At 48.4% G+C, this 24,748-nt stretch overlaps 9 protein-coding genes and 1 long non-coding RNA gene across 13 annotated transcripts; 6 read left to right on the top strand and 4 right to left on the bottom strand.

Annotated features, from left to right (window-relative positions):
• The first annotated feature begins 256 nt into the window (after positions 1-256).
• Positions 257-2,252, top strand: LOC9659629 (aspartate aminotransferase, mitochondrial). Its single transcript, XM_002964990.2, has 10 exons — positions 257-504; positions 590-675; positions 731-937; positions 1,007-1,112; positions 1,169-1,273; positions 1,323-1,495; positions 1,547-1,706; positions 1,757-1,852; positions 1,913-2,007; positions 2,065-2,252. Exons 1-10 carry the CDS (start codon positions 313-315, stop codon positions 2,129-2,131), a joined length of 1,287 nt encoding a protein of 428 aa, XP_002965036.2. The 5' UTR covers positions 257-312; the 3' UTR covers positions 2,132-2,252.
• Positions 2,253-2,293: 41 nt separating this feature from the next.
• On the top strand, positions 2,294-4,352 carry LOC9659628 (amino acid transporter AVT6A). Of its 2 annotated transcripts, none has more exons than XM_024669547.1 (7): positions 2,294-2,393; positions 2,445-2,911; positions 3,018-3,173; positions 3,261-3,464; positions 3,514-3,979; positions 4,045-4,196; positions 4,247-4,352. In XM_024669547.1, the coding sequence occupies exons 2-7, from the start codon at positions 2,479-2,481 to the stop codon at positions 4,309-4,311; spliced, it is 1,476 nt and encodes a 491-aa protein (XP_024525315.1). In that variant the 5' UTR covers positions 2,294-2,393; positions 2,445-2,478; the 3' UTR covers positions 4,312-4,352. The 2 variants fall into 2 exon arrangements, with proteins under 2 accessions (XP_024525315.1, XP_002965035.2); XM_002964989.2 differs by having other exon boundaries at positions 2,307-2,393; positions 2,470-2,911.
• Positions 4,353-6,969: 2,617 nt separating this feature from the next.
• LOC112344639 (early light-induced protein, chloroplastic-like) lies at positions 6,970-7,819 on the bottom strand. Its single transcript, XM_024669778.1, has 2 exons — positions 7,405-7,819; positions 6,970-7,331 (listed from the first exon to the last, which is right to left on the bottom strand). Exons 1-2 carry the CDS (start codon positions 7,789-7,791, stop codon positions 7,038-7,040), a joined length of 681 nt encoding a protein of 226 aa, XP_024525546.1. The 5' UTR covers positions 7,792-7,819; the 3' UTR covers positions 6,970-7,037.
• Positions 7,820-9,661: 1,842 nt separating this feature from the next.
• LOC9659627 lies at positions 9,662-10,101 on the top strand. The gene is made up of 3 exons (XR_002991809.1): positions 9,662-9,704; positions 9,764-9,980; positions 10,032-10,101. It is a non-coding gene; the product is annotated as an uncharacterized LOC9659627 (long non-coding RNA).
• A 4,666-nt stretch (positions 10,102-14,767) lies between these two features.
• LOC9659626 lies at positions 14,768-16,483 on the bottom strand. 3 transcript variants are annotated; one of them, XM_024669751.1, is made up of 2 exons: positions 16,247-16,483; positions 14,768-16,197 (listed from the first exon to the last, which is right to left on the bottom strand). In XM_024669751.1, the coding sequence occupies exon 2, from the start codon at positions 16,183-16,185 to the stop codon at positions 14,863-14,865; it is 1,323 nt and encodes a 440-aa protein (XP_024525519.1). In that variant the 5' UTR covers positions 16,186-16,197; positions 16,247-16,483; the 3' UTR covers positions 14,768-14,862. The 3 variants fall into 3 exon arrangements, with proteins under 3 accessions (XP_024525519.1, XP_002964692.1, XP_024525518.1); XM_002964646.2 differs by having other exon boundaries at positions 14,768-16,190; XM_024669750.1 differs by having other exon boundaries at positions 14,768-16,393; positions 16,443-16,479.
• A 225-nt stretch (positions 16,484-16,708) lies between these two features.
• LOC112344668 lies at positions 16,709-18,095 on the top strand. The gene is made up of 2 exons (XM_024669888.1): positions 16,709-16,843; positions 16,896-18,095. Exons 1-2 carry the CDS (start codon positions 16,729-16,731, stop codon positions 18,068-18,070), a joined length of 1,290 nt encoding a protein of 429 aa, XP_024525656.1. The 5' UTR covers positions 16,709-16,728; the 3' UTR covers positions 18,071-18,095.
• On the top strand, positions 18,088-19,384 carry LOC9655007 (fatty acid desaturase 4-like 2, chloroplastic). The gene has a single exon (XM_002964986.2). It carries the CDS (start codon positions 18,186-18,188, stop codon positions 19,287-19,289), a length of 1,104 nt encoding a protein of 367 aa, XP_002965032.2. The 5' UTR covers positions 18,088-18,185; the 3' UTR covers positions 19,290-19,384.
• A 33-nt stretch (positions 19,385-19,417) lies between these two features.
• LOC9659625 (cactin) lies at positions 19,418-21,370 on the bottom strand. Its single transcript, XM_024669659.1, has 7 exons — positions 21,260-21,370; positions 21,112-21,203; positions 20,951-21,053; positions 20,747-20,881; positions 20,205-20,681; positions 19,655-20,143; positions 19,418-19,590 (listed from the first exon to the last, which is right to left on the bottom strand). The coding sequence occupies exons 1-7, from the start codon at positions 21,368-21,370 to the stop codon at positions 19,471-19,473; spliced, it is 1,527 nt and encodes a 508-aa protein (XP_024525427.1). The 3' UTR covers positions 19,418-19,470.
• Positions 21,371-22,028: 658 nt separating this feature from the next.
• LOC112344553 (cactin-like) lies at positions 22,029-23,492 on the bottom strand. The gene is made up of 6 exons (XM_024669440.1): positions 23,294-23,492; positions 23,169-23,227; positions 23,025-23,106; positions 22,857-22,955; positions 22,378-22,794; positions 22,029-22,314 (listed from the first exon to the last, which is right to left on the bottom strand). The coding sequence occupies exons 1-6, from the start codon at positions 23,414-23,416 to the stop codon at positions 22,168-22,170; spliced, it is 927 nt and encodes a 308-aa protein (XP_024525208.1). The 5' UTR covers positions 23,417-23,492; the 3' UTR covers positions 22,029-22,167.
• On the top strand, positions 23,488-24,663 carry LOC9655006 (nitrogen regulatory protein P-II homolog). Its single transcript, XM_002964985.2, has 7 exons — positions 23,488-23,727; positions 23,809-23,854; positions 23,911-23,938; positions 23,998-24,085; positions 24,158-24,225; positions 24,281-24,350; positions 24,409-24,663. The coding sequence occupies exons 1-7, from the start codon at positions 23,544-23,546 to the stop codon at positions 24,510-24,512; spliced, it is 588 nt and encodes a 195-aa protein (XP_002965031.2). The 5' UTR covers positions 23,488-23,543; the 3' UTR covers positions 24,513-24,663.
• Positions 24,664-24,748: the final 85 nt, after the last annotated feature.

The raw sequence follows: 24,748 nt of genomic DNA, 5'->3' as shown, positions 1-24,748 counted from the left end.
CAATGCGAGACCACTCCATCAGCCCCCCGAAATTGGACGTAATTTTCCAGACCTTCTCGATCGGAGCGGCGAGTCGTCCCCGAGCTGTACCATTCCACTTCGCCATCGCCAAAGAGGAGCGAGGTGCTCGAGACTTATCCGGGCAGAGAGGAGCGAATATGCTTCTTTTTCTTCGGGATTTTGCTAAATACAGTGTTGGGACAAATGTGGGGGCCACGCGGCAAAATGTGGGCCGAGGATGGTGGTTGATTAACCAAGGTAGGGCTTTACCATTCTCTAGTAGCTCCTCTTTGTAGAAGTTCTTGGAGAGCTATGGCGAGCGGGCTTGTGAGGAACGGCGCCAAGCGTTTCATGTCGACGGCGGCGGCGCCAGCGTCGTCTGTTCCTGCTGGAGCTCGCTCCGGATGGTGGGAAGCTGTGCAGCCGGCGGCGCGGGATCCGATCCTCGGCGTCACTGAGGCTTTTCTCGCGGATTCGGATCCGAAGAAGGTCAATGTCGGCGTGGTAAGTGTTTTCCTAGCTGCGATCTAGCATTTCCAATCGAGATCGGTCGAAATTTCGGATGACCTGTGTGAATTTCTCTTTTCAGGGCGCTTACAGGAACGACGAAGGCAAGCCAGTCGTTCTGGAATGCGTCCGCAAGGCCGAGCAAATTATAGCTGGGAAGCAAAATATGTGAGTGGAAAATTTGTGTTCTCGAGTGGTATCAAACTATGTCTTTAAATCGCAGGGAGTATCTTCCAATGGGGGGCCTTGTCAAGTTTAATGATCTCTCGGTGAAGCTCGCCTATGGCGATACTGCCCCAGTTCTCGAGGAGAAACGCGTTGCCGCCGTTCAAACGCTCTCCGGGACTGGTGCTTGCAGGCTCTTCGCGGATTTCCAGAAGCGATTCAAGCCTGATTCACGTATCTACATCCCCGTTCCTACCTGGGCCAAGTAAGCAAACGCAGCAATGGTTTTCTTATACTAAAAAAATTGCCTCCTTTTGGTGTGCGTCACTTACAGTCATCATAACATTTGGAGGGATGCTCGAGTCGAGGCTCACACATTCCGCTACTACAAGCCCAGCACGCGTGGATTGGACTTTGAAGGGTTGATGGAGGATTTGAAAGTAAGATCTAATTTTTTTGTTCTTCCTTTCTGAAAATCGAACTTGTAAATGGCCAGAAAGCACCCGAGGGATCTTTCGTCTTGCTGCATGCCTGTGCTCATAATCCAACTGGAGTTGATCCTACTGCTGACCAGTGGAAAGAGATGTCTCAGCTCTTTAAGGTACAGCCTTCGATGGTTCTGTTCCAACTGAAAAACCTGTTTATTCCAGAGCAATGGACTCTTTCCATTCTTTGATATGGCTTATCAAGGATTCGCAAGCGGTGACACGGTCAGAGATGCGCAGGCAATTCGCATATTTATGGAAGATGGCCACCAGTTGGCGTGCGCACAGTCGTTTGCCAAGAACATGGGCTTGTATGGCCAGAGAGTCGGATGTTTGAGGTACCGCTTATTCCACATCTTTCTCCTTCGTTTCCTAACATTGCGTTTCAGTGTCGTCTGTGACAACTCGCAGCAGGCTGTGAACGTCAAGAGTCAGCTGCAGCAAATAGCTCGTCCCATGTACAGCAATCCCCCGCTTCACGGAGCTCAAATCGTGACGACCGTCTTGAGCGATCCGGAACTAAAGGAGCAATGGTACAAGGAAGTCAAGGTACTACACGAGCTTCACGCATCCCAGTTCTTAAAGTCCTCTCCTTTCAGGTGATGGCGGACAGAATCATAGGAATGCGTGAGGCTTTGAAATCAAACCTGGAGAAGCTCGGCTCATCGCTACCGTGGAAGCACATCACAGAACAGGTGGATTGAGATTGAGATTTTGATTCATTCGTCTCGCTTACCGCTGGTTTCTCTACGCAGATTGGAATGTTCTGCTACAGCGGTCTCACGGAAGATCAAGTCGATCGTCTGACAAAAGAGTTTCACATCTACATGACTCGCAACGGTCGCATAAGGTAAACCTTATAGCTTCCATTTGGTTTTCATTGATTCCATGGAATTCTCTATTGTAGCATGGCCGGCGTTACCACTGGAAATGTGGAGTACCTCGCGAACGCGATCCACGAAGTCACCAAGTGAAAGTTCTTCGTATTTTTGTAGCACGGACCATTCTTTAATTTTTCTTTAGTGGGGTGGGAATAAAGAACACGAATATTCGGGAACGCGTGCCGGGAAGATCCTGGCCGTCCGTTCTTGCCCATATAGAGTTCCACCGTGCAATAGATTCTATTGGGGTTCTTCCTTGATTCTTGACGCCGAGGAAGGCGCTCCTCTCTTCTCGTCTTTCTTTGCTGTGATTCGCGCAAAATCCTCGCTCCTCGCCGCGACGACGCTGTTCCAGGTAGAGATTTCCCGAGAATTTCGATTCGATTCGCTGTGCAAGTTGCGGCAGATTGCGCGTCTTGATTGGATCGCAGAGCTCCTCCATGGCGTCGTCAGGTCACACGGCCGTGGCGATCACCGATAATCCGGCCACGGAGAGCTCGCCATTGCTGCCGAAGCGGCGGGATGAGGAGGAGGAGGAGGAGGAGGAGGAAGGCTTCGAGGTGGGAATCTCCGGCGCCTCGGCTCCCAGCGCGGTCTTCAATCTCCTCACCACGATCGTTGGGGCCGGGATTATGGCATTGCCGGCGACGCAAAAGGAGCTGGGGATCTTCCTGGGGATGATCACGATCGTGTTCGTCGGCATTCTCACGGACGCGTCGCTGGAGATTCTCCTGCGCTTCTCCAAGGCCGCGAATTCGCTGAGCTACAGCTCGCTCATGGCGGACGCATTTGGGATCACTGGGCGGACGCTCTTGCAGCTCTCGATCATCGTCAATAATGTGGGGTTGCTCATCGTCTACATGATCATCATAGGTAAAGTGACCTTTTCTCTCGCATTTACTCCTTCCGTGGACCATTTTTTTTGTTCTTGAGCATGTGTTTCACCTTTGTTTCGTCCTCGTGTGGGAAATCTCTCCAGGTGATGTGTTGTCGGGTTCTGGTCAGGGCGCTGCTCATCACTCCGGAGTTTTGGAAGAGTGGGGTGGCGGCTCCTTCTGGTGGAATGGGAGATTTTTTATACTCCTACTGACAACAGTGCTGGTCTTGGTCCCGTTGGTGTCTTTCAAGCGTGTTGGTGAGCCAATCTTCCTTTTCTCTTTTCTCTTTTGTTTTTGTTTTGGTTCTTCGATATTAATGTCTAAAAGCTGCCATGCTCTTGCAGATTCGCTAAGGTTTTCGTCAGCTCTGTCCATTGCTCTGGCTGTTGTTTTCGTCGTGGTCACTGGGGTGATTACTGCCACGAAGCTGATGTACAAGGAGATCCCTTCGCCAAGATGGCTGCCCGACGTCCACGATCAGTTCTCGTTCTGGAAGCTGTTCACGGCCGTGCCAGTCATTGTGACTGCTTATATTTGTCACCACAACCGTAAGTCGTCCATCGCTTTCTTTGGCTCATGGCAATCCTTTTGCTGCAGTTCATCCCATCGCCAACGAGCTCGACGATCCTGCCTCCATGCAGAAGATCTGCCGCGTCTCCATCACCATCTGCACCTTCGTGTACATTGCGACAGCTCTGTTTGGCTACCTTCTCTTCGGCGCCAGCACCATGGACGACGTACTCGCCAACTTTGACGCCGACCTCCGGATCCCATATGGCAAAGTCCTGGCCGGGATTGTCCGAGTTGGCTACGCCGTCCATCTCATGCTAGTCTTCCCGCTAATCCATTTTTCCCTCCGGATCAACCTCGACTCCCTGCTCTTCCCAAAGTCCGCTCCAATCTCCGAGGACAACCGGCGGTTCGCGTGCATCACCACCGTCCTCATCCTCGTGATTTTTTTCGGCTCCACGCTCGTCCCAAACATCTGGACGGTGTTCCAGTTCACGGGAGCCACAGCGGCGGTGTGCATCGGCTTTGTCTTCCCGGGGATTATCGCTCTGAGGTAAGCATCAAAGTTTTACCGCCTAGAGTACCGTACCCGCTCACCACCCGGCTCTCGTCACGCAGGGATAAGCACGGCATCGCCACGGGATATGACAAAACGATAGCGTCGATCATGGTGATCCTGGCAGTGGTTTCTAGCATCACGGCAATCACAACAAACGTGTACGGGATCATCAGTCCGGGATCCAAGAAAGACAAACCAGGCGTCAGCAATGGTACGCGGACTTGGTTCTAGAGATCATTCACTGTACGTATCCATGTGTAGAGCGCCAGGCCATGTCTTTTTTCCAGCCGGTTGGAAATGCAGAGAGGCCAAAACCGAGCTTGTAAAACTCTCGATCTTAATGAGATAATAGCAAAGCTTTTCAAAATGTGGATCTTAAGTTGAGAGATGAGCTCTTGAAACGAAGAAAAGTAAACAGCATATCTTTGAAGAATCCTAATAGAAGAGAAATACCATTTGAAGTTTCAACCTCTTCCGGAGCTGTTGTTGGCAGATTTTGTCGTTGAACATTCGGGGCCACCTTGAACGGTAACGCCAATCAAAATTCCCTGTGAAATACAAGTGCAAGCGTTTCGAAAGGAATGATCTATAGAAATCTCGACAGTCAATTGCTGCCAGCAAAACTTTGGTTGCCATCTCTTGCTCTTTGTTGTTCTCGCCTGGGCTGGAAAATGGCAGCCAGACGTCCAAAACTTGGAGCTTCTCGAGTTTGAGCTTTCTGTGTTTGTCACTCCTGAATCCCTGATCACCAACAAAAATCCAGTGAGGCACCGATGAATCAAATAATCAATCAAGTACACTGCAAAGCTTATCCGCTACATGCTCAGGTTCGTCCTCAGCTCTCGGATGCTGGGTAAGCGCATGAAAAAATCCAAAATGCTGGCTTTTATTCCTTTTGGAAGACTATAAATATTACTTTAGCACTCCAACTGAAGAACACTATTTCCAAATTACATAACAAATTAAGCAGAGAAGAAACAACATTTAGCTAGAACAAACCACAAAAGTGCACCCTCTCAAGGATCTTACCCTGTGTGACCAGTCGTCCACTCACATTTATCAGTGCCATGGGCCTGTGCAACTCAGGAGCTCCAAGTAGTTCACGTTGGGGTTGTGTAACTCTAGGTTGACGTCCACCATTTGCAAGCTCAAGTACTCCAGAAGCGTTGCCATGCTCACAAACTCCTCCAGATCTGTCTTGGCACTCTGCCTGTCGATTCGAAAGCCTAGACTGCATCACGTGAGCCTCGTCAAGCGTGGGAGGGCCTTGCATTGGATAGCCAAGAATGAGCCGATGGAGAACACCTCAAGGTGTGGAGATTCCAAGGAGAGGAAGCAGAGATCTAGCTCTAGAAGTACTTCTGGAAACTCGACCCACAAGATCAAGACTTTGAACCTCGGCGTGAAGAGATGGCTGCCGTTGCGCATTACTGCCTTGACCAAGCGAAAGATCTTCTAGGCTGCAGAATGATTCAAGGAGATGGAAGCATGCGCACCGGGGCTTCAACTCCGAGTAGAGCTGACCTCTGGCTCTTCGAAGCAAGAAATATCCATATCTTGCAAACCATTGGAATTGCTACGAGTGAGTATATAAGCGCTGGAAGATGGAGCCATCAAAAGAACCCTAGAATTTGTGGAGCAATGCGGCCTATCGGTAGCTTTAGCTCCAGCGAGCGGCGGCCTGGATTGAAGAGATCATGGAGCTCCACAACGAAATATTTCTCGTTCACTAGGGACGGTGGGATGTCGGTGATGCGTCTTTCGGGTCCTAACTTCCACGAAGCTTGAAACGAAGAAAATAAGTGAGAGCTCACAAAGATTCTTGTCGCTTCACCATGGCCACGCGAGAGCTTTTCCACGCTTCTCAGCTCCAGAGAAGAACACGGTCTCCAACACAATATGGTCTTGCCATCCTCTTTGCCGCCATCACCCAACCTTGCGTTTCTATCCAGTGGAAACCGGAGCATTGAGGCAGATATGTAGCCTCTCCCACTATGAGATCGCATGGCACCACCTGGAAGGCACGGGGACGAAACAAAGGTGAAACACATGCTCGAGAACAAAAAAAGAATGGTTCCAAAGGAGAGTAGATGTGAGAGAAAAAGTGACTTTACCTATGATGATCATGTAGACGATGAGCAATCCCATATTGATCTAGAGCTACAAGCACATCTGCCATAAGGTCACCATTTACTGTACGTTGGCAGATCTTGGTACTCAGGGATGCATTCGAACTTTGGAAACCATGGGAAACGTCTCTTGTTCCAAGCTGGACGATATGAGTTAAGAGAAGCTCTCAATCAGGTGAGGATATTTGAGTCATTTTTTGATAAAAAGTTAGCTGACAGTGGAAATAGAAAATTTGTTTTATTCCAAAAATCTAAGAAATGCTTTAGGTGTGTAGTTGATGATCATTGAGCCAAGAATTGCCCATTTCTTTAGAAAGGATCAATGAATCATTTGGTAGTTGCTGAAGAGTCAGCAAAGGAAGAGCGAGATCAACAAAAATTTGTGGGGAAAGATTCTTGAGCAGAGGAAGAGGAAGATGTTATGCTGTTTGTAGGAGCAGCAGAAAAAGCTGAATGACAACAAGAAGGCACCAGTGGCAAATCCCAAGCCACAAATATAAGAATTGACAAAGTACTTTAAAGAATCTCTAGTCCAAATTGAATTATAAGGACTGATGATGGTTTTACTTTTTCTAATAACGCAGGAAGAAGCATGCCAAGGCCAAATGGAAGAGGATTCAGGGTGAAAAGAATGGAATCTTTACTCTTTTCAAGGGGCAGCCACCAGTTTGGCCACATGAAGAGCAGCAATTGTGCGAGAAGGTTTTGGGACCAGGAATGATTTAAACACAACACTATATTAACAAATTGACATCTGGTGAAAAACTCGGTGATTACTATAATTGGTTTTTACATTGTCAAGAAGACCGTCTGAAACTGAGATCTACTGCTCTCATTGGCGGACGTTTACATGGTCCGACCATGGGGGGCTTTACTGCATGCTTTAAGTTGCTAAAGAATGGCAATTACGTTTTGAGAAAAATTTACATCATGTGGAACACTGGAGTCTTGGTGAAAAACTCGGTGATCACCAAGGCGAGGAAGCCAAGCATCGCGGTTCGCCCATTCCAGCGCTCCGCCATGGCTCTAAATGGCCCAAACGATCTGCTGTCCGGGCTCTCGCCCTTAAACATGGGCACCAGCGACGCGTACGCGAATAGCTGTGCCACCGCCAGAAAATGGAAAAGACCAGTGCTCCCCGGCGAGTAGAGCTGCTCCGCCACCGTTTGTCCCGTCATTCGCTCCACTGCGAATGCCCACACCAATCCTACCATTGCCTGTTTGACAAGTTCACGTTACTTACTTGGTTGATCTAGAAAAAAACGCGAAGAAAAATCACCAATCGCTTACCAGTCTTCCGTTGATCGTTTCCGGGCCGGCTCCATCGAACGCCATCAAGCTGGGGAACGATCGATCGCCAGTCTCTGGTCGCCTCTCGACCTCTGGCCTGGGATAGAAGGATCCGGACGATGGGACGGCTCCAAACACGGAGCGCTTCTCCGACTCGTTCTCGGCCTGGTTCTTGAGCACCTCCTCGCGGGTTATCTCCTTCTTGGTGCCGTCGAGAACGCCACTGATGCCGCCATCGCCACCATCCCTTGATTTGTTCGAGGACGCTCTCACCACTAGATTTCGCGAGCTGGAGCTCCTGGGCAATTGGGATTGGAGGTGGAGCTTGTTGGAGATGAGAGAGGAAGAAGAGAGAGTTGCGATGCTGCTGCCTGAGACGAGTGCCATTGTTTTTGAGCTGCGAGCTAGCTAGGAAAAAATAAACTGTGCAAATGAACTACTTTCTTTACATTTGAGATGGCAGATATTTATACTGTATAAGGCTCGTACGTGGCAAAAACTAGTTCCCGGCTCGGCTCGTGTCCACTGTATGTGTCGCATGCCTTGTGCGGTGAAAGAGGCCGAAGGTAAAACTTCTCCTCGAGAAAATGCAAGGTGTATAATACTTTAGAACTTAGGTGGAGCTGCCACTTGATTATTAAAGATACTTTCGAAACAATTTTTACGAACGGGAAAGAAGCTGAAGGAAGGCTTTGACATCATTTGGAAAACCGACCCGAAGGCCTTGCTGATCTCTGGATAATCTAATTATAATACTGCTAATTATAATCTGGATTATACTGCAGATTGACAAATAGAATATTTTGCTTATGTTTTCCTTTTGATTAGACCCTAGAGCGTTGAGAAAAGGAGGTTTTAGCTAAACCCTAAAATCTCATTAGGGCTTTGGTGGTTTGTAGTGGCCTGCTTTGCGTCTCGAGGATCATCAATTGCTCTGAGGGCTGGACCGCGGTTATCGATTGGTTTCTGCTGCTCATCTCAGCACGATGCGAGCGGCTGCTAGGAAGGCCGTGGTACCAAAGACAAGGAAGAAAGAAGCAGAGGAGCGAAAGGCAGAAAAGATATCTCGCGAGCTGGAAAGTCTACGGGAGCGTGTGCTTCGAAAGGAAGCAGAGCTTTCGAATTTGTCCAAGAGAAAGGTGGGAAACAAATATTGGGACGATCTACCAAATAAACGGGCCAAGTATCTCGGTAACCCTTTTCAGGCAGAGGTGAGTGTTTCGGTTTCCATGGTAAGATGTTTATGAAATTTCGTTTACAGAAAAGCAGCTACGATAGGCGTTTACTGGAAATAAACAATCCGTTTGTGGATATCAAGGTAGTTCCAGAGCGGAGGTATATGCCACCAGATAATGTTTCTGATGGAAAGCTGATGGATGAAGCAGCATTCAAGGCAGCGGTTGGTAATCTTCTAGAGCCTGTTGCAGGAACTAGCCAGCAGTTCAAAGCTATGGGGACCGAACTTGGCGCAAAAATTGTATACGCCAGTATTCTACAAAATATAAGGCTCCTTACGAGCCCATCTCTAGAAGCAGACTCCGAGGTGGTTGTTGGAGGAAAGGAGCAGCTTCAATTAGAAGATCGTAAGTTGTTTTTTTTTTTCTCCCCCTCTTTTGACTCCAAAAAAACTTCGGCAGTGCAATTGGTTGAACAAGAAGGCGATGATATTCGACACGAAGGGGATGAAGGCAAGGAGCGTGTGCTTGATCCAAATGATCTTGTTGGCCTCGACAGATATGATCTGAAGGCAAGAAAGAAAAACATTGATTAGTATGCGCTGATTTTGTTTGTTTCAGGGAAATGTTCGAGATCCGTTGCTCGATCCAGCAAACAATCTGGTTACTGTGATTATTATCGAGTGCGACTGGAAAGGAACTACTACGAAGCTTGATCAGGGTGCTGGTTATGCCATCCGAGCAGCCAAATTGAACATGAAAAAGGGGAGATATGAACCCATTTACGTTCATCATTGGTATAAAGGAGGTAAAGGAGGAGCTTTCAGGTTAAACAAACTAAGTTTTGTGTTTTATAGGATGGAATTACGGCGTACTAAGACCAAAAGGTATCGTGACGGTTAAAGATGGAACGATCTTGAACGTTCACACGGCAATTCAAGGTTAGATTAGTCAAATTACATTTATTTTTGACAGATTTGATTTACAGACAAGGAGAAGGTATCTTTGGAAGATTTGGAGTCCAGGTTGAGAGATTTCACACGGATTCTCTCTGAACAGTATTTCCATCTTAATCAATTTCCAGACGATGAATATGTGCTTGGAAGTTTACACTTCTGTGCAACGGTTAGCATGTATTTCAATTGCTCTACTTCTTGTTTATACATGTATGTTTATGTTTTTAGGAGATGACCCTTCCTGCAAGTCCAGACAAACCTATCAATAAAGGTGGCTTGCTGTTCTTCACTTCTTTGATCCGCACGTTTATTGGAGATCGGGCACTTACATTAACATCAGCTGACATCGAAGACAATCATGCGAAGTGGAAAGCCTCCATTCAGCAGACTATTGAATACTTTTTGTCTTCTTTGTCAGCAACGTATTCCAGAATGCCATCAACAGGTATGATTCTAGCTTCTGGTTTTTGATTGAAGGCTCAAATATAGATTACAGTGGTAAAGAAGGAGAGGTCTGAGTCCACGTCTGTGTCTCTGAGTCAGGTGTGAGTACTTCTAAAGCTCGCTCAGCATCAGATGGCTTGGTAAATTTGATGCTCTGGAAAGCCTGTTTTCTTTTTTACTGATCTTTTCACAGCGCCTGCAAATTCTCGGATGATGCTTGGAGTTTGCAAAGTCAGAATGTATGTTGGGAGAGTGGGAAAAGCTGGTCAAGTGGTCAATATTGGTAAACTGTGTGCAGCTCCCCTTAAGCTTTATATAGTCACTTTGAAGAGCACGTCTTCTAGACTTTAGTTTTTCTTCGCAAGCTCTAATGGAGCTTCACATTGAGCCAGTTAGATGATACGAGAAATTCATATCAACCTCTTTGTTTAGTGATCTTCCACCTTTTCCTTACATTCCACACAGAAACACGCTCCAGCTAAAACACTTCATATAGTTTCTCGACCCTTTTATTTGCTCTTCAAGGTGTTTCGCTCCCATCTCTGTGGAAGAGATCAACGCAGTACAGCTGCTGGATTCTCGATCTTACACGAATTTATGGTTTTACCTACGAAAACGCTTTAAGCAAATGCCCCTGGCTAAATGCGTTCTTGAAACGAATATACAAGAGAGCCCACAAAGAGATCACGCGAGAGCTTCCCCACGCTTCTCGAAGAACACGGTCTCCAAAGAGCGTCCTTGCCATCCAAGATGAGCGCTCCATCGAGATCTCGCCGAAGCTTGCGGGCTCTGCGACCTTGGCCATGCAGCTCCAGCCACACTTCTTTTCGACATGGGACTTGAACGCTGATGCGTGATCTGCTCCGGAGGAGGACTGCCTCGTTCGTGAAACTCTTGGGTTGCTCGTCGAGAAGAAAGAACTCGGACAAGTCACGGCCACTATGAGCTTCACCATCTTCATCTTCTTCACCATAGGATTCTTCTTTGTTGTGGCATTGGCAGTGTTCGCCGGGAATGCTTCCTCCTGGAGGAGAGGAATAAAAACAGGCAGTTTGCTTGGATTTGCTCTGAATCCATGCTGCGTGCGCCTGGATGCACTGGTAAAGAGAATACACCCACACAATGGCCTGCGGCGGGAATGGGAATACCTTCTCCGCCGAGAGGCTCCAAGGACGATCGATCATTAAGCGCTTGCAGATAGAGGACTTTTCTTCCCACGACACTCGCATTCTTCCGATTTGAGTTTTTCTTCGCAACCTCTGAGGATCGACGCGAGCGAGACAAGACGATAAGAGCTCAGATCATAGTGATCTTCCAGCTTTTCCACCCAGGTTGTGGCCGCTCGCATGGAAACCCTCTAACGTCTCAATATTTCGTTCCATTTTAGGGTTCTTCATCTTCCGCTCCGCTTCCGTCGAGCGTCTTCCTCTTTTCTTATTTCGCTGCATTCTCGGGTTCTTCTGATGGTTTCATCTTCCAGCGCGAATCCTGAGCGTCTTCCAATGGCTTCCTCTTCCAGTGGGATTAAGCGTCTTCCAATGGCACCATCTTGCAGTGAGATCGAGCGTTTGGCTCCAGCTTCTAGTGCAATTGAGCGTTTTCCTCTAGAGCTCCTTTTGCAGATTTTCAAGAAGCTACAGAATATGTATTCACTCATGGCAATTCTTCTGGTTTGCAAGCTGTGGAGGAAAGCCTTCATGGATAGATCTTTCTTTGAACAGCCATCGTATGTGCCATGTCAGCTCCACCTGGGGAAGTGCCAGTGTACGTGCTTCTAGCAAGCGCTTTGCCATCTCCTCAATTTTTATCCACAGTATGGAACAGCTTTTTCTTAATCGCTCCAATCCAATGGTCTGGGAGGCAGTAGTGCACAACAGCAGCCATCTCTTCACGTTGAGGCTCAAGGTGTTGCTCTTGTGACTCAAGCTTCCAGACAAAGAACTAGATCTCTCATTCCTCTCGGCCGCTACTCACCTTGGGCAGCTCACAGTCGGCTCAAGCAGAGAGCTCCAATGCAAAGTCCTCCCACGCTCACAATGCTCACGCAATGCACTCTAGGCTTTCGAATTGATAGTGAGAGTGCCAAGAAAGATCTGGAGGAGTTTGTGACATGGCAACGCTTTTGGGGTACCTGAGGTTGCATCTGGTGGATGTCAACCTCGAGTTACACAACCCCAATGTGTACTACTTGGAGCTCTATTATTGCACAAGCGTCGTCACTGTTGACACTCCCAAGCTCAAAATGGTGGCGCTGACAAACCTCAAGTTACACAACCCCAACGTGTACTACTTGGAGCTCCAGGATTGCACAGGTGTCATCACTGTTGACACTCCTAAGCTCAAAATGGTGGCACTGACAAATGTGAGTGGATGACTGGTTACAGAAGGTAAGATCCTTGAGAGGTTGCACATCAGATCCTTAGAGTTAGTTTCTCCATTTAGTATCTTATGCATTCTTGAAGTAGGGGGCGATTGTTTTACTGTTGGAAAGTTGGAGTCATATCATAGTCTTTTCTTGGGAAAATGCCACAATTGGAGTGTCTAAAACTTTTTCCAAGCTTTTCAGGAGACAAAAGCCAAAAGTCATTATGCATCGTGGAATTTTTCAAGTGCATCCAAGAGCTGAGGACGAACCTAAACATGTTGTGCATAGGCTTTACACTTTCCTTGATTGCTCATGCCTCACTGGATGGATCTGTTTGTTGGTGACCAGGTATTCAGGAGCAACGAATACAAGAAGCTCAACCTTGAGAAGCTTGAAGTTTTGGATGTCCCCCTGCTGAATCTCAGCCCTGATGAGAACGACGAGTCTGACGATGAGAGAGAAGAAGCTGTCAAGGAGGCAACAAAAGTTTTTCTGGCAGCGGCACCCAACGCGGACTTTCGCTTGACTGTCCCAGGTATTCCAGTTTTGCATTTTATCATCCCTTTAGAAATGCTCGAACTTGTAACACCGTGACTCTTGACATTTCTTGCCATCCGAGCGCGTTGCTGTTAACTCGTATCATCCGGGAAAGAAAGTGACAGACAAGTTCAACATGCAAGATTGCAAGCCTGTGGAGACGCCAATGGATCCAGGTCTTGTGCTGTCTAAGACGAAGTCAAACATGAGGGGCCATGGGATGTAGATAGCTAGCCTGGAGTCAATCCACAAGAGATTCACGTGGACGCTGAAATGAGTGGACACAAGATTTGTATATATTTACATGGAGAAAATGACAAAGTGGTAGTTAGGGGAAACAGAGTATGTCGTTTAACTAGAAAACTAACATGGTCTCTGAGCAAACGATGATCTCATGGGCAAACAAGACCACGCAGCGAGCAGCAAGGCTACACAACTCTAGATCACGTGACCGCTTCACTGCAGCAGAAGAAGAGGAAGGGAAAAATCTGTGCTGTAGAAAAATTCATTCAAGATCAGGGTTGGAGCGTGCTGGAAATTGTAGAAGAAATGACCACAACTAATCCCTCTCTTTACAGGCATGGATTTTAAGAATTGGGCGAAAGAGATTTTGTTCCTCTTTCTCCGGGATAACTGTCTCCGAGTTGTCCAGCGGACAGAGCTTAAGTCAGCGGCAAGCGATAAAGAAGAATGGCAGGTCAGAAATGATAAGGCAGTCTCCACCATGGGGATTGGCTTGGGCAAATTGCAGCACCATCACTTAGATATCATGAAGACCGCAGAAGAGAACTGGACAGCTTTGAAGAATGTATCCAGGAACCAAGCCAGCCCAGAGATTTCAAAGGTTGAGTTGAAGTCTAAACTTTTTGGCTTAAAAATGGCAGCAGACGAGACTCCAACAGCTTTTCTAGGAAGGCTGAAGTTGGTGCTCCCCCAGCTGTCAAATCTAGGTGAAGTAGTCACCAAGAATGATAAGCAAGTAATTCTCCTCAATGTTTTGGTTCGCCCAGAATTCAAATCATTGAAGATTATGCTCAAGAACTCAACAAAAACCTTCATTGAAATGCAAATAGCTTTTATCAATGAAGAAGAACCAGCTGAAGACCAAACACCCACAGATACAACCACAACCACAGCTTTGTTTGTCAACTCAAAGCAAACAAAGAATTCTCTGGCAGCGTTAGCAGTTTCAAGGCTGGTGTGAGCAACACTTGACAGCTGGGAGAGCACTGACTTCAGTCTTCCTAGAAAAGCTGCTAGAGTCTCGTCTGCTGCCATTTTTAAGCCAAAAAGTTTAAACTTTAACTCAACCTTTGAAATCTCTGGGTTGGCTTGGTTCCTGAATACATTCTTCAAGGCTGTCCAATTCTCTTCTGCAGTCTTCGTGATATCCAGGTGGTGGTGGTGCAATTTGCTCAAGCCAATCCCTATGGTGGAGACTGCCTTATCATTTCTGACCTGCCATTCATCTTTGTCGCTTGCCGCTGGCTTAAGCTCTGTCCCCTGGACAACTCGGAGACAGTTATCCCGGAGAAAGAGGAACAAAATCTCTTTCGCCCAATTCTTAAAATCCGTGCCTGTAAAGAGAGGGATTAGTTGTGGTCATTTCTTCTACAATTTCCAGCACGCTCCAACCCTGATCTTGAGTGAATTTTTCTACAGCACAGATTTTTCCCTTCCTCTTCTTCTGCTGCAGTCGAGCGGTCACGCAATCTAGAGTCGTGTGTTGCTCGCTGCGTGGTCTTGTATCGCTCGAGCACTCTGGAATCACTGGGATTGAGCTTCTCGTCTTCTCGTCAGCGCAAACACTTGAATTAACTTCCCACAAGAACACGAATTTATGTTTTTTCCCGCCGTCGTCTATATTCGTACGAAAACGCTTCAAGAAAATGACCAGTGCGGGCATCTGGAAAAATGCCCGAGTATTTTAGATTGGAAGAAGATGAGCTCTTGAAACGAAGAAAGTGATGGAAGAAGTTCTTTAGGATGCTACAAGAGAGCTCGCAAAGATCCTTGTGGCTTGATCGCGATCCCGCGAAAGCTTCCCCACGCTTCTCAAGCTCCAGCGAAGAACACGGTCTCCAAAGAGCGTCCTTGCCATCCCCGACACCAGGTCTTTGTCACCATCGCCAGACCTTGCGTTTCTATCCAGTGGAAACCGCAGCATCGTGGAGGATTGGGGCGGATATGTGGCCTCTCCCACGAGGAGATTGCATGGCTTGGCTGCGAATGCACTGGACTTGTAGCGATGCTCCACCTCTTGGAAAGATTTCTCGTCGAGATTCATGGAGGCCTCGGCTGTTCTTGCGCGAACTCGCGCCTCGAGAGCAGCGATAAGCTCTTCATCGCTCTTTTGGAGATACTTTCGCCTAAGCTTGCGGGCTCTGCGGCCTTGGCCTCGCAGCTCCAGCCACTCACACTTCTGTTCGACGTGGGACTTGAACGCTGCGGCGCTTGAGCTCGTGATCTTGTTCTTGGCGGTGACCCGGACGAAGCCCACCGGATCGATCTCTCCCGAAGCCCACCATTTGAGTCCAACGGCAATGCACGGGATCTTGTCCATCCTTCCTGCTCGTATGTTGCGCATCGCGGCGGCGCACCCGTAGTAGAACATCTCGAAGGCATCGTCCGGCCATTCATCCGCGCCTCTTCCACCCAAAACTCCCAGAGTGATGTGCTGGTTGATGGCGTGGTCACGTCCATACATCCGGAGGAGGACTGCTTCGTTCGTGAAACTCTTGGCTTGCTCATCGAGAGGAAAGAACTTGGACAAGTCACGGCCACTGTGAGCTTCACCATCTTCATCTTCTTCATCGTCTTTATCACCCTCGCCATCCTTTTCTTCCTCGTCTTCTACTTCGTTTTCTCTATGGACATCATCGCGAACTTCTTCTTCTTCCTCGTCCTTCCCTTGCTCTTCAGCCCGGTCAGCCAGCTCCAGCGATAACCACTTCGCAAACTCTCCGACACTCTTGTCATCCTGGAACGAATCAACACACGGATCATTGTAGCGCTCTTCCTCTTCCTCTTCTTCTTCGAGGCGCTCCCCAAACTTTAGAGCCAGAGACGTGAATGCCCCGAGGAAGTGACTGACTATCGGCCTGTATCCCAACTCTGTCCACGCCGGATCGTCCCTGCTAGAGAAGGCATTCCCCGACACCTCCATCTGGAAAGCCATCCTCTTGAGCAAAAACATGGCGACGTCCTTCCTGATTCTCTTTGAATCACCGCCAAACTTTTCACTGCATGATCCTGGCTGGACATCAAGCAGTGGCTGAGCGAGCTGTAAGAGGTCCTTGGCCATTCGGGCTATATCCTGCATATGATAACAAATTTGATCGTCACAGAAACCAGAAGTATCTGACCTTTTGCTGGCCAACCGGATCGATCGCTTAGCGCGAAACCCTACAAAAACCTAGAGGGGTGTCCACCCCCTTTCGTTCGGCCGCTCTCCCCGTAGCCGCCCTCTCTGCCGCTCTGCTGGGCCTTCGAATTGATGTTTATAAGAAGTGCTACAACAATGAAAGCTGAGGAATCAAGCGAGAAATAGAAGAGAAATACGTTTCACTTCTTCAAGTTGAAACCTCTTTAATCTCGAACAAATCCGGAGCTGTCATTCGGAGATCTTTGTACCCAGGGACGAAGTCGAACATGAGGGGCCATGGGATGTAGATAGCCAGCCTGGAGTCTAATCCAAGGTGGCAAGAGATTCATGTGGACGCTGAGTGGACACGTATATATTTACATGGAGAAAATGACAGAGTATGTCGTTTAACTAGCAAACGGAGCAAACGAAGGGTTTATTTGATCGGCTAAAATCTCGTTAGGGTTCTAGGCAGCGTAGCAAATGTGGAGCACCGGGCGGGCGAGGGAGACGAAGAAGCGAGCGGTCGAATCCAAGCTCTCTTGCAATCGCAGGGCGGCCAGATCGCCGCCATTGCAGTGCAAGGACTTTCCCTCAGGTAATCTTCGATTGAGCGAGCGGAAAGACTTAGTGGTGCCTTGGCCTGGCAGGCGATCCCTCTTCGTCGGCTTCTCAGCGCCCTGATGATTCTTCTTCCACCACGGCCCTCCACAGCGAGTGTGCTGTGGTTTGGAGCAATGCGGCCTATCGGTCCGAGACCATTGGCAGTAGCTCTAGCTCCAGCGAGCGGCGGCCTGGATTGAAGGGATCATGGAGCTCCGCAGCGAAGAATTTCTCGTCCACTGGGAAGTTCGCTGTCAATGTTGGCGTGATCGGTGCTGCGTCTTTTGGGTTCTTAACTTCCACGAGGAAAGTTCTCAGCGATGATCCAGCTTTTAGAGAGGCTTGTTCTTTGGCCACGCCAGCTACATTGCAACGTGGTGTGGAAAGAAGTCTCGATGAATGCTGGATTCATGGTCCGGATCGTAACATTGAAGGAGAGCTGCTAGAAACGATCGTCCAGGCGGAGCTGGAAGATGAGAACGATCGTAGGCTCGAGGAAGAGCTGCAAAGTGGGATCGCGGCGTTGTCAAAGAAGCTGGCCGACTTACAATGCGAGCGTGAAGAGAAAAAGATGGCACTAAGCGACCCTTTGTCGAAGAAAAGCTTTGCAGCAGAGAATGTCTCCCGTAAGAAGCCATCCAACGAAAAGAACTTTCAGCAACGAGTCAGGATCTTGCAAAAGGAGAACGTAGGAGGGACGCGATTGGCACGCTCCAATCCGGAAAAATCCAGAGACAACGTCCCGAGGGAGAAAAAGCTCGTGAAGTCGAGTGACAATACTCGCCGTGGCGATGAGAAGAAAGTCCCAACTAAGTCGAGACAAAAGGAAGGTGTGACTAAAACGCAATTCATAGGAGCGGAAAAACCTGTGCGCCTGGAAGAGCAACTAAAAACTTTGCGACTGTCACCACGCTTCTGGGGGAAAACTTTCGACTGGGCGAAAAGCTTAAGATCCACCAAGGCTCCAGACAGGAATGCTCCATCGAAGAAACAAGCTACTGCGAGCAGGCCTGTTCTTGGCGAGAAGAACAGGCAAGTAAAAATGGACGCGACCACCGGTATCCGCAAGGGCCAGATGAAAGAAAACAGGAACCCGCAAGCTCCGCAGGGACGATGCGAGAAGGCACGGTCGAAGCCAGCGAATTATGCTTCTAAAACGGCCAAAGTTTCCAGGTCCGAGGAGGAAAGCTTCCCGGTTTTTACAGCTAAACTCCGCGACTAATACGTGGTCCAAAGCCAGCGAGGATATCCGGGGATAAAGAGTATGCGAACATTCTAGCGTGGAGCGAGCGCCACCGTCGGCCATGAGCTTTTGAGGTGGAAAAAGCGCCACTGCGATGACGAATTTGATACACAAGTATGACGATACAAAAGGGAGAGCTGCGAAGAACCAGAGAACTTTGGGACGCAGTGCAAGAGATATGGAAGTTCTCACTGGATGGAGAAGCACATCTTACTCTGGAAAGCTTGCAACAAGGTACTACTCTTTGGGACGATCGGGATTTTACAGGCAGCAGGCGGTGACTTGCCAGATCTGTGTCAAGGACACCGACACTGAGGGATCACTCAAAGTCACACGTGAAGAACTTGCGAGGCTCCAGGGATCATCCAGAGTTCCACAAGCTCGTGAAGAAGCGTTGGGAGATGCTCCTCCTCCAGTGCTCCAAGTTCTCCGCGACGAGACCATTTCCTGGGACAAGGAGAATGCTGCGAGGATCAAAGACATGGGAAGCAGTGATACTAGTTTGAGCTCGACGATGGAGCACAGGCTATGGGTGTTTGCCGGATGCTCCTCGCTGCTGGGAATGCTAGCAAAGTCCGCGGCTGGCATCGAGACAAGCTCCGACGCAGGTCTCTCGGCACTCGCCATCCTGTCCGCCTACGTTCTAGCCGACTTGGCCACCGGCATCTACCACTGGGGGATCGACAACTACGGCGACGACAAGACTCCACTCTTCGGCCCCCAGATCGACGCGTTCCAGGGGCACCACAAGCGTCCCTGGACGATCACCAAGCGCGACTTCTCCAACAACATCCACTCGCTGGCTCGTCCGGCAACGATCTTTCTCGTCCCGGTTTTGGTGGCGACTCCCGGCAGTGGCCCCGTGGATGCGTTCCTGGGAGTTTTCCTGGGATGCGTGGTCTTCAGCCAGCAGTTCCACTCGTGGGCTCACACCCGGCGCAGCCAACTTCCAGGAGCTGTGAGGGCGCTCCAGGATCTTGGGGTGCTCGTGTCGACGAGAATGCACGGCAAGCACCACCGGGAGCCTTTCGATGGGAACTACTGCATCGTGTCGGGGATTTGGAACCGGGTGCTGGATTCGAGCGGGGTCCTGAGGCTGGCGGAGAGATGGATTTACTCCAACTGGGGTTACGCTCCTCGCTGCTGGTCGGATTCGTCGCCGGAGTGGAGCCAACAGGGATCATACTTCGAGGATTGATTCGTTTTAGCCGTGATGGTCTAAGCTATGCTTCATTGAGCTCATGTAAAGACAATGCCAGTCAATGTAAAGTCCAAAAAGGGACTTGACAAGGATCATACAGGGAGGATAGGACTTCATAGATTGGTTTCGTTACACAAATTTGATAGCGCTGGACACTTTTTACAAAATCAGCCTTCCATCATCTCCTGTAGCGATATCGCTTGAAATTGAAGTAAACGCAGAGGATACCTCGCTCAAATGTACACTTGAATCCGTTCTTGGGGGAGCGCTCCCACTCCTTGTTGACGATGCGAAACGCCTGTAGCACACAAGTTAGAATGGAAAACAAAGAGCACAACGAAGAGAAAACATCAAACACTTACAATATCTTCGTATGGAGCACCCGCAGTGAATCTGATGATGGCAGTATCGCCACTGATCCCGTCTCTCTCGATGGCAAACGTTGGTGCCTTCGTGCAGTCGATCAAATCGGGGTAGAAGATGTTGAACTTGTATCCCTGGACAGTTTTTGGTGGCGGAGAATCGTGATCGTAGTGCGTTTGATTGTACTTGTTCCACTCGTATCCCGTATGGACCCTGTTCAAGTACTTAGGCTTTCGTGGGCTGTACTTGTCACGCCACAGGTTTACGTGATCAGATTCCACACTGACTTCCGCCCCGGAGCCAAACTCAGCATGGCCGTCTTCTACCTTTCCCAGCTCTGCTCTCTCAAACTCTGGAATCCCATCTCCTCGAACCGCTTGACGAGGAATCGGCTCAGGAGAGCGAGGAGCCATCGCTTCCTCTACTTTCTCGCTTGAAATCTCGTGGTGCTGCTGCGCTAGATCCATGGCTATTTCTCGGAGCCGTGCCTGCACGTTTGCATCGATATGTCAGAACTTAAATCGCGAAACAAAGCACAAGATGGCTTACCTTGGCTTTGAAGACGTGCACTCTCTTTAGGACGGACTCCCAGAACTCGACGATCTTGGCTGATCCAGATCTTAATTTTTCTTCTATCTTTGCTTGCTCTTCCTGGAGTTGACTCGAGGTCATGTTTTGGAGGAGAGTGTTTACGTCTAGATCAATGCTGGTATGGAGTCCAGCATCGTCGAGCACCAAATTATCCTCTCCACCGCAAGCTCCAGCTTCTCTCTTTCGTCTTTCTGCTAGCTCTGAGTCGCAGACAACCGTCATGGCCTCCCAGAACTCGGTATTTTTCCTGTCCAGCTCCAAATGCAAGCGAAGTTCTTCATGTAGCTTCTCCATTTCTTTCACGCTAAGGCCCTTGAAGATGTGGTAAGGCTCGGCCATCCTCAAGTCGTCGAGCTTGGATAGAAGATCAATCTTCGTGGCTCGGCCCTCCTTGATGCGTATCTCGGCACGGACTTGCCGTTGGTGGAAAAGAAACTGCAGTGCATTGACGCGTAATTAGAACTTGCAAAAGGATACGCAAAAGGACATCTATATCATACCTCTTCTTCCTTTTTCTCCCAGTCTTGGAACTCTGCCCTTGCTCTTTCTCTTGCTAGCATGGCTTTCTCTTCCTCGTTCTTTGCTTTCTCCATGGCTCTCTCTTCCCGTTTCTTCTTAACCTTCTCGATTTCCTTCTGGAAACACAAGAACATGAGCAAAACCGAGCAACAAACAAACGATCTAAAGAAGAGATTCTAACTTACCATCTGTTCCTCCTGGCGCACCCTTTCAGCTTTCACGGAGATATCTTTCAAGTTCAGAGTCTTACTCGCAATGTCGCGTTCGATCTTCTTCCGCCACACAAACCTAGAAACCGAGGATTAGCTCTAGAAACCTCGCCAAAACCGCAAAAGAAACTACTCACTTCTCAGTCAAGTTGGAGTCTCCGAAAGGATTGCTGTCGTCTGAATAGCCCGAGACCAACTGTGGTTTCAGCTTCTTAGCTACCTTGGCTGCCTGAAAACACAGGATTTAGTAACGGACTAAAACAAAAACCAGTGATCTCTAGGTACCTTTCTTTGGGCTTTCTTCACAAGATAATGGTGAATCTCCTCCTCGGTGTATTGACTCACCCTGCCTCTCTTCCTTCTACGTCGCTCGTCAAGATCAACGCAACCTCCCATATCAATCGATAAACCCTAACTCTGTGCTACCTCATTTTTATAGGAGGTTGCCAAAAGGTTGTAAGTAAAATATTTTTATCAATAAACAAAAATCTCCTTTTCTTTAATGCCACAGTTAAAGTGTTTTAAGTTTTTTCAAAGTTGGCCAAGAGTCCATGTGCATCGTGGAGTTTTTCATGAGCTTTCCCAGCATCCAAGAACCTAGCAAGCTTTGAATTTTACTTGTTCGTGCCTCAATTTTTTGTTGCTCAGGCATTCATGATCAGGACGGATAAACACCACGAGCTCAACCTCGAGAAATTCCAAGTTTTAGACGTCCGGCTTTGAATTCCTGTCCTGATGAGAACGACGGCCTTGACGAGGAGCAAGAGGACGCCGTCATCCCTTTAGAAATGCTTGGACTTCTACCCAAGTAGGTTCCTGATGATCCAGCTTTCCGTCCAGAGGAACAAGAGGCGTTTGCGATGGCCACCGATGTTCGATTACATCCCTTTCTACGAAGATCTCTCTTCAAGCTTTTGTTGTGAGGCACTTTATCTCTACATAAGCTTGTACATCTTTCTATTTATTTTTTTGTGCTCTAGCTAAGACTTCGTTTCTTCAGCACTCTTCTGGTGTCAATTGCGTGAAAGTCTCGTCTTCCAGCGATAGAAAACAATGCAAGAAGAAACAAATGTCCAATTTTGCATAAAAAAGAGGCAGTAAACTGCAAAATCTCACGGCCAATTTGACTAAAATCATTTTACATATAGAAAAATTGATTCTCTTGCTTGAGCCGTTTCAATCGATTGAATGCTCTAGTGTTTCCCTCTGCTGGCGCCAGACACTCCTCGAACCGCTTGACGAGGAATCGGCTCAGGCATCGCTTCCTCTATAACCTTCTCGCCTGAAATCTCGTGGTGCTGCTGCGCTAGAAGATCCATGGCTATTTCTCGGAGCCGTGCCTGTAAGTTTGCACTATGTCAGAACTTAAATCGTGAAGCAAAGCACAAGACGTTTTTGCTTACCTTGGCTTTGAAGACGCGCACTCTCTTCCAGAACTCGACGTTCTTGGCTGATCCAGATCTTAGTTTTTCTTCAATATTTTCTTGCTCTTCCTGGAGTTGACGAGAGCTCATGTTTATGAGGGAAGTGTTCACATTGCTAGTATGGAGTCCAGCATTGTCAAGCACCAAATGGTCCACTCCACCGCGAGCTCCAGCCTCTATCTTTCGTGCTTCTGCTAGCTCTGAGTCGCAGACAACCGTCATGGCCTCCCAGAGCTCGGTATTTTTCTTGTTCGCCTCCAAATGCAAGCGAAATTTGCCAAGTAGCTCCTCCATTGCTTTCACGCCAAGGCCCTTGAAGATGTGGGAAGGCTCGGCCATCCTCAGGCCGACGAGCCTGGATAGAAGATCAGTCGTCGTGACTCTCATGTAGAGACACTGCATTGCGTTCACGCGTTAGAGTTTGCCAAAGGATACTCAAAAACACATGTATATCATACCTCGTCTTCCCGGTCGTTCTCTCGCTCCCTTGCTTTCTCTTCCTCTTCTTTCTCCATAGCTCGTTCTTCCCATTTCTCGGTTTCCATCTCGGCTTCCTTCTGAAAACACAAGAACATGAGCAAAACCGAGCAACAAAAGAAACGATGGAAAAGGAAACCCTAACTTACCATTCGCTCCTCCTGCCTCTCAACTTCCACCTTCAGTGTTTTCTTCGCAAAGTCGCGTTTGATCTTCTTCCTCCACACAAACCTGGAAAACAAGGATTAGCTCTACCTAGAAACCTTGCCAAGAACGCAGAAGAAACTACTCACAATTCAGTCAAGTCGAAGGGATTGCTGTAGCCCGAGACTGCTTTCATCTTCTTAGCTACCTGAAAGCACAGATTGAATACCCGGAAGGAAAAGAACTAAGACAAAGAGCAGTGATCTCTAGGTACCTTTCTTAGGGCTTTCTTATCATCCACGCTTGAATCCCTGCTCCTCTTCATTATTCGTCGCTCGCCGCTATCGCAGTGCGAGCTCGCTCTCGTCGCCCCTTCGGTGATGTAGCGTCGCCCCATACCAATCGATAAACCCTAAACCTTCGCTAAGAGGTCTCCCTTTATAAGCTGCCCTAGCTGTACGTAGAATATTCTAAGAGATTACCAAAAGGTCCCTGGTTCGAAGCCTTTTCGCCCTTGACGAGGAATGGAAGTGGCCGCTGTTGCTTGCGCCCCCTCGATCCATCCCTTGCATCGCCAGCAGCTATGTCACTCCCGTTTAGCATCGCCGCGATCGCGCTTGGCGTTGCGATCCTCTTCGTCTGGGGCTGAGCTGTGGATCCGACGATCAAATGTAGGTGTTCGAGCCATGAGTAGCGATGGCACACCTGGTAAGACTGGAGATTCTTCTTCGATTTGCTGCTCTGGATCAGTCTAGAGCTCGAAATCTTTTCTCTTCCTCTCTCTCGCAGAGTATCGCCCTAGAGCCGACTTTTACAAGGTAGAGGCTATTGTAAGGTATGGCATTCGTGCGTTTGGTTTGAATTTCTTTGCTTGTCTCTTTTTTTTTCTAGACCGTGGAGACTATCCCAAGTATCAGGGGTAAGAACTCTCAGGGATGCAAGTTTTTTTTTATTCAAGCTTTGTGATCTTTCAATCAGGCATTGCTGAGAGCTGGAATTCGGGGAGTAACTGTGAGCGATGTTCGTGGTTTAGGCGCTCAAGGTGGAGCTCTCGAACGACATGCCGGTGCGTTTTCTTTCCCTTTTCCCTCTGAAGAACAAAAGCTTCCAGGATTGTAACTCGTGAGAGGCTTGACAGGCTCCGAGTTCTCGGAAGACAAGTTCGTGACAAAGATCAAAATGGAGATTGTGGTGTCGGCGGATCAGGTCGGTTTCTTCGCTGCTTTACAAACTTTTGTTTCATCTCTGCATGGAAATCCAGGTGGAGCTTGTGATCGACACGGTTCTGGAAGAAGCGAGAACTGGAGAGATCGGGGACGGCAAGATTTTTGGTAAGCAAGACGAGAACCTCTGGACTTGGAATCCAACAAGAACCGCGTGTGCTTGCAGTGATCCCAGTCGCGGATGTGATCCGTGTTAGAACCGGCGAGCGCGGACTCCAAGCCGAGAGAATGGTGGGAGGTCGCGCAGACATCCTTTCTTCCACCACCTAAGGCTCTTCCATGCTAGAGAGAACTTTGCTCGACATCTAAGATAATCCATGCTAGAAACTTTTGGATTTTGTTTGCTCGATAATCCACGCTAGACATGTTTGGAGAACTGTCTCAGGAAGATAATTCATGCTAGAAAACCTTTGCTCGATAATCCCGGATCATGCTAGAAAAACTTTGCTGGAGGTCTAAGATACACCGGGTTAGAAGTTTAAGATCTAAGATAATCCATGCTAAAA

Source organism: Selaginella moellendorffii, unplaced genomic scaffold (assembly GCF_000143415.4).
Source record: "Selaginella moellendorffii unplaced genomic scaffold, v1.0 SELMOscaffold_5, whole genome shotgun sequence".
NCBI lineage: Eukaryota > Viridiplantae > Streptophyta > Lycopodiopsida > Selaginellales > Selaginellaceae > Selaginella > Selaginella moellendorffii.
The sequence above is the reverse complement of the archived record's forward strand: the minus strand, read 5'-3'. Positions and strand labels throughout refer to the sequence as shown.

Bases quoted from the DNA above. Each gene is read 5' to 3' on its own strand.
- LOC9655007 (XM_002964986.2), top strand. From the start codon at position 18,186: ATGACGAATTTGATACACAAGTATGACGATACAAAAGGGAGAGCTGCG.
- LOC9659628 (XM_024669547.1), top strand. From the start codon at position 2,479: ATGGCGTCGTCAGGTCACACGGCCGTGGCGATCACCGATAATCCGGCC. The intron at 3,465-3,513 runs GTAAGTCGTCCA...CTTTTGCTGCAG, and splicing joins TTATATTTGTCACCACAACC to TTCATCCCATCGCCAACGAG. The intron at 3,980-4,044 runs GTAAGCATCAAA...CTCGTCACGCAG, and splicing joins CCGGGGATTATCGCTCTGAG to GGATAAGCACGGCATCGCCA.
- LOC9659629 (XM_002964990.2), top strand. From the start codon at position 313: ATGGCGAGCGGGCTTGTGAGGAACGGCGCCAAGCGTTTCATGTCGACG. The intron at 1,113-1,168 runs GTAAGATCTAAT...GTAAATGGCCAG, and splicing joins GGTTGATGGAGGATTTGAAA to AAAGCACCCGAGGGATCTTT. The intron at 1,496-1,546 runs GTACCGCTTATT...ATTGCGTTTCAG, and splicing joins CAGAGAGTCGGATGTTTGAG to TGTCGTCTGTGACAACTCGC.
- LOC112344553 (XM_024669440.1), bottom strand. From the start codon at position 23,416: ATGGGGCGACGCTACATCACCGAAGGGGCGACGAGAGCGAGCTCGCAC. The intron at 22,956-23,024 runs GTAAGTTAGGGT...TTGTGTTTTCAG, and splicing joins AGAGGCAGGAGGAGCGAATG to AAGGAAGCCGAGATGGAAAC. The intron at 22,315-22,377 runs GTAAGCAAAAAC...GCAAACTTACAG, and splicing joins TGCGCGTCTTCAAAGCCAAG to GCACGGCTCCGAGAAATAGC.
- LOC9659626 (XM_024669750.1), bottom strand. From the start codon at position 16,203: ATGCAGGATATAGCCCGAATGGCCAAGGACCTCTTACAGCTCGCTCAG.
- LOC112344639 (XM_024669778.1), bottom strand. From the start codon at position 7,791: ATGGCACTCGTCTCAGGCAGCAGCATCGCAACTCTCTCTTCTTCCTCT. The intron at 7,332-7,404 runs GTAAGCGATTGG...CTTGTCAAACAG, and splicing joins AAACGATCAACGGAAGACTG to GCAATGGTAGGATTGGTGTG.
- LOC9655006 (XM_002964985.2), top strand. From the start codon at position 23,544: ATGGAAGTGGCCGCTGTTGCTTGCGCCCCCTCGATCCATCCCTTGCAT. The intron at 23,728-23,808 runs GTAAGACTGGAG...TCTCTCTCGCAG, and splicing joins GAGTAGCGATGGCACACCTG to AGTATCGCCCTAGAGCCGAC. The intron at 24,226-24,280 runs GTCGGTTTCTTC...ATGGAAATCCAG, and splicing joins TTGTGGTGTCGGCGGATCAG to GTGGAGCTTGTGATCGACAC.
- LOC112344668 (XM_024669888.1), top strand. From the start codon at position 16,729: ATGTGGAGCACCGGGCGGGCGAGGGAGACGAAGAAGCGAGCGGTCGAA. The intron at 16,844-16,895 runs GTAATCTTCGAT...TTGGCCTGGCAG, and splicing joins GTGCAAGGACTTTCCCTCAG to GCGATCCCTCTTCGTCGGCT.
- LOC9659625 (XM_024669659.1), bottom strand. From the start codon at position 21,370: ATGGGAGGTTGCGTTGATCTTGACGAGCGACGTAGAAGGAAGAGAGGC. The intron at 21,204-21,259 runs GTACCTAGAGAT...CTGTGTTTTCAG, and splicing joins TGAAGAAAGCCCAAAGAAAG to GCAGCCAAGGTAGCTAAGAA. The intron at 21,054-21,111 runs GTGAGTAGTTTC...CTCGGTTTCTAG, and splicing joins GACTCCAACTTGACTGAGAA to GTTTGTGTGGCGGAAGAAGA.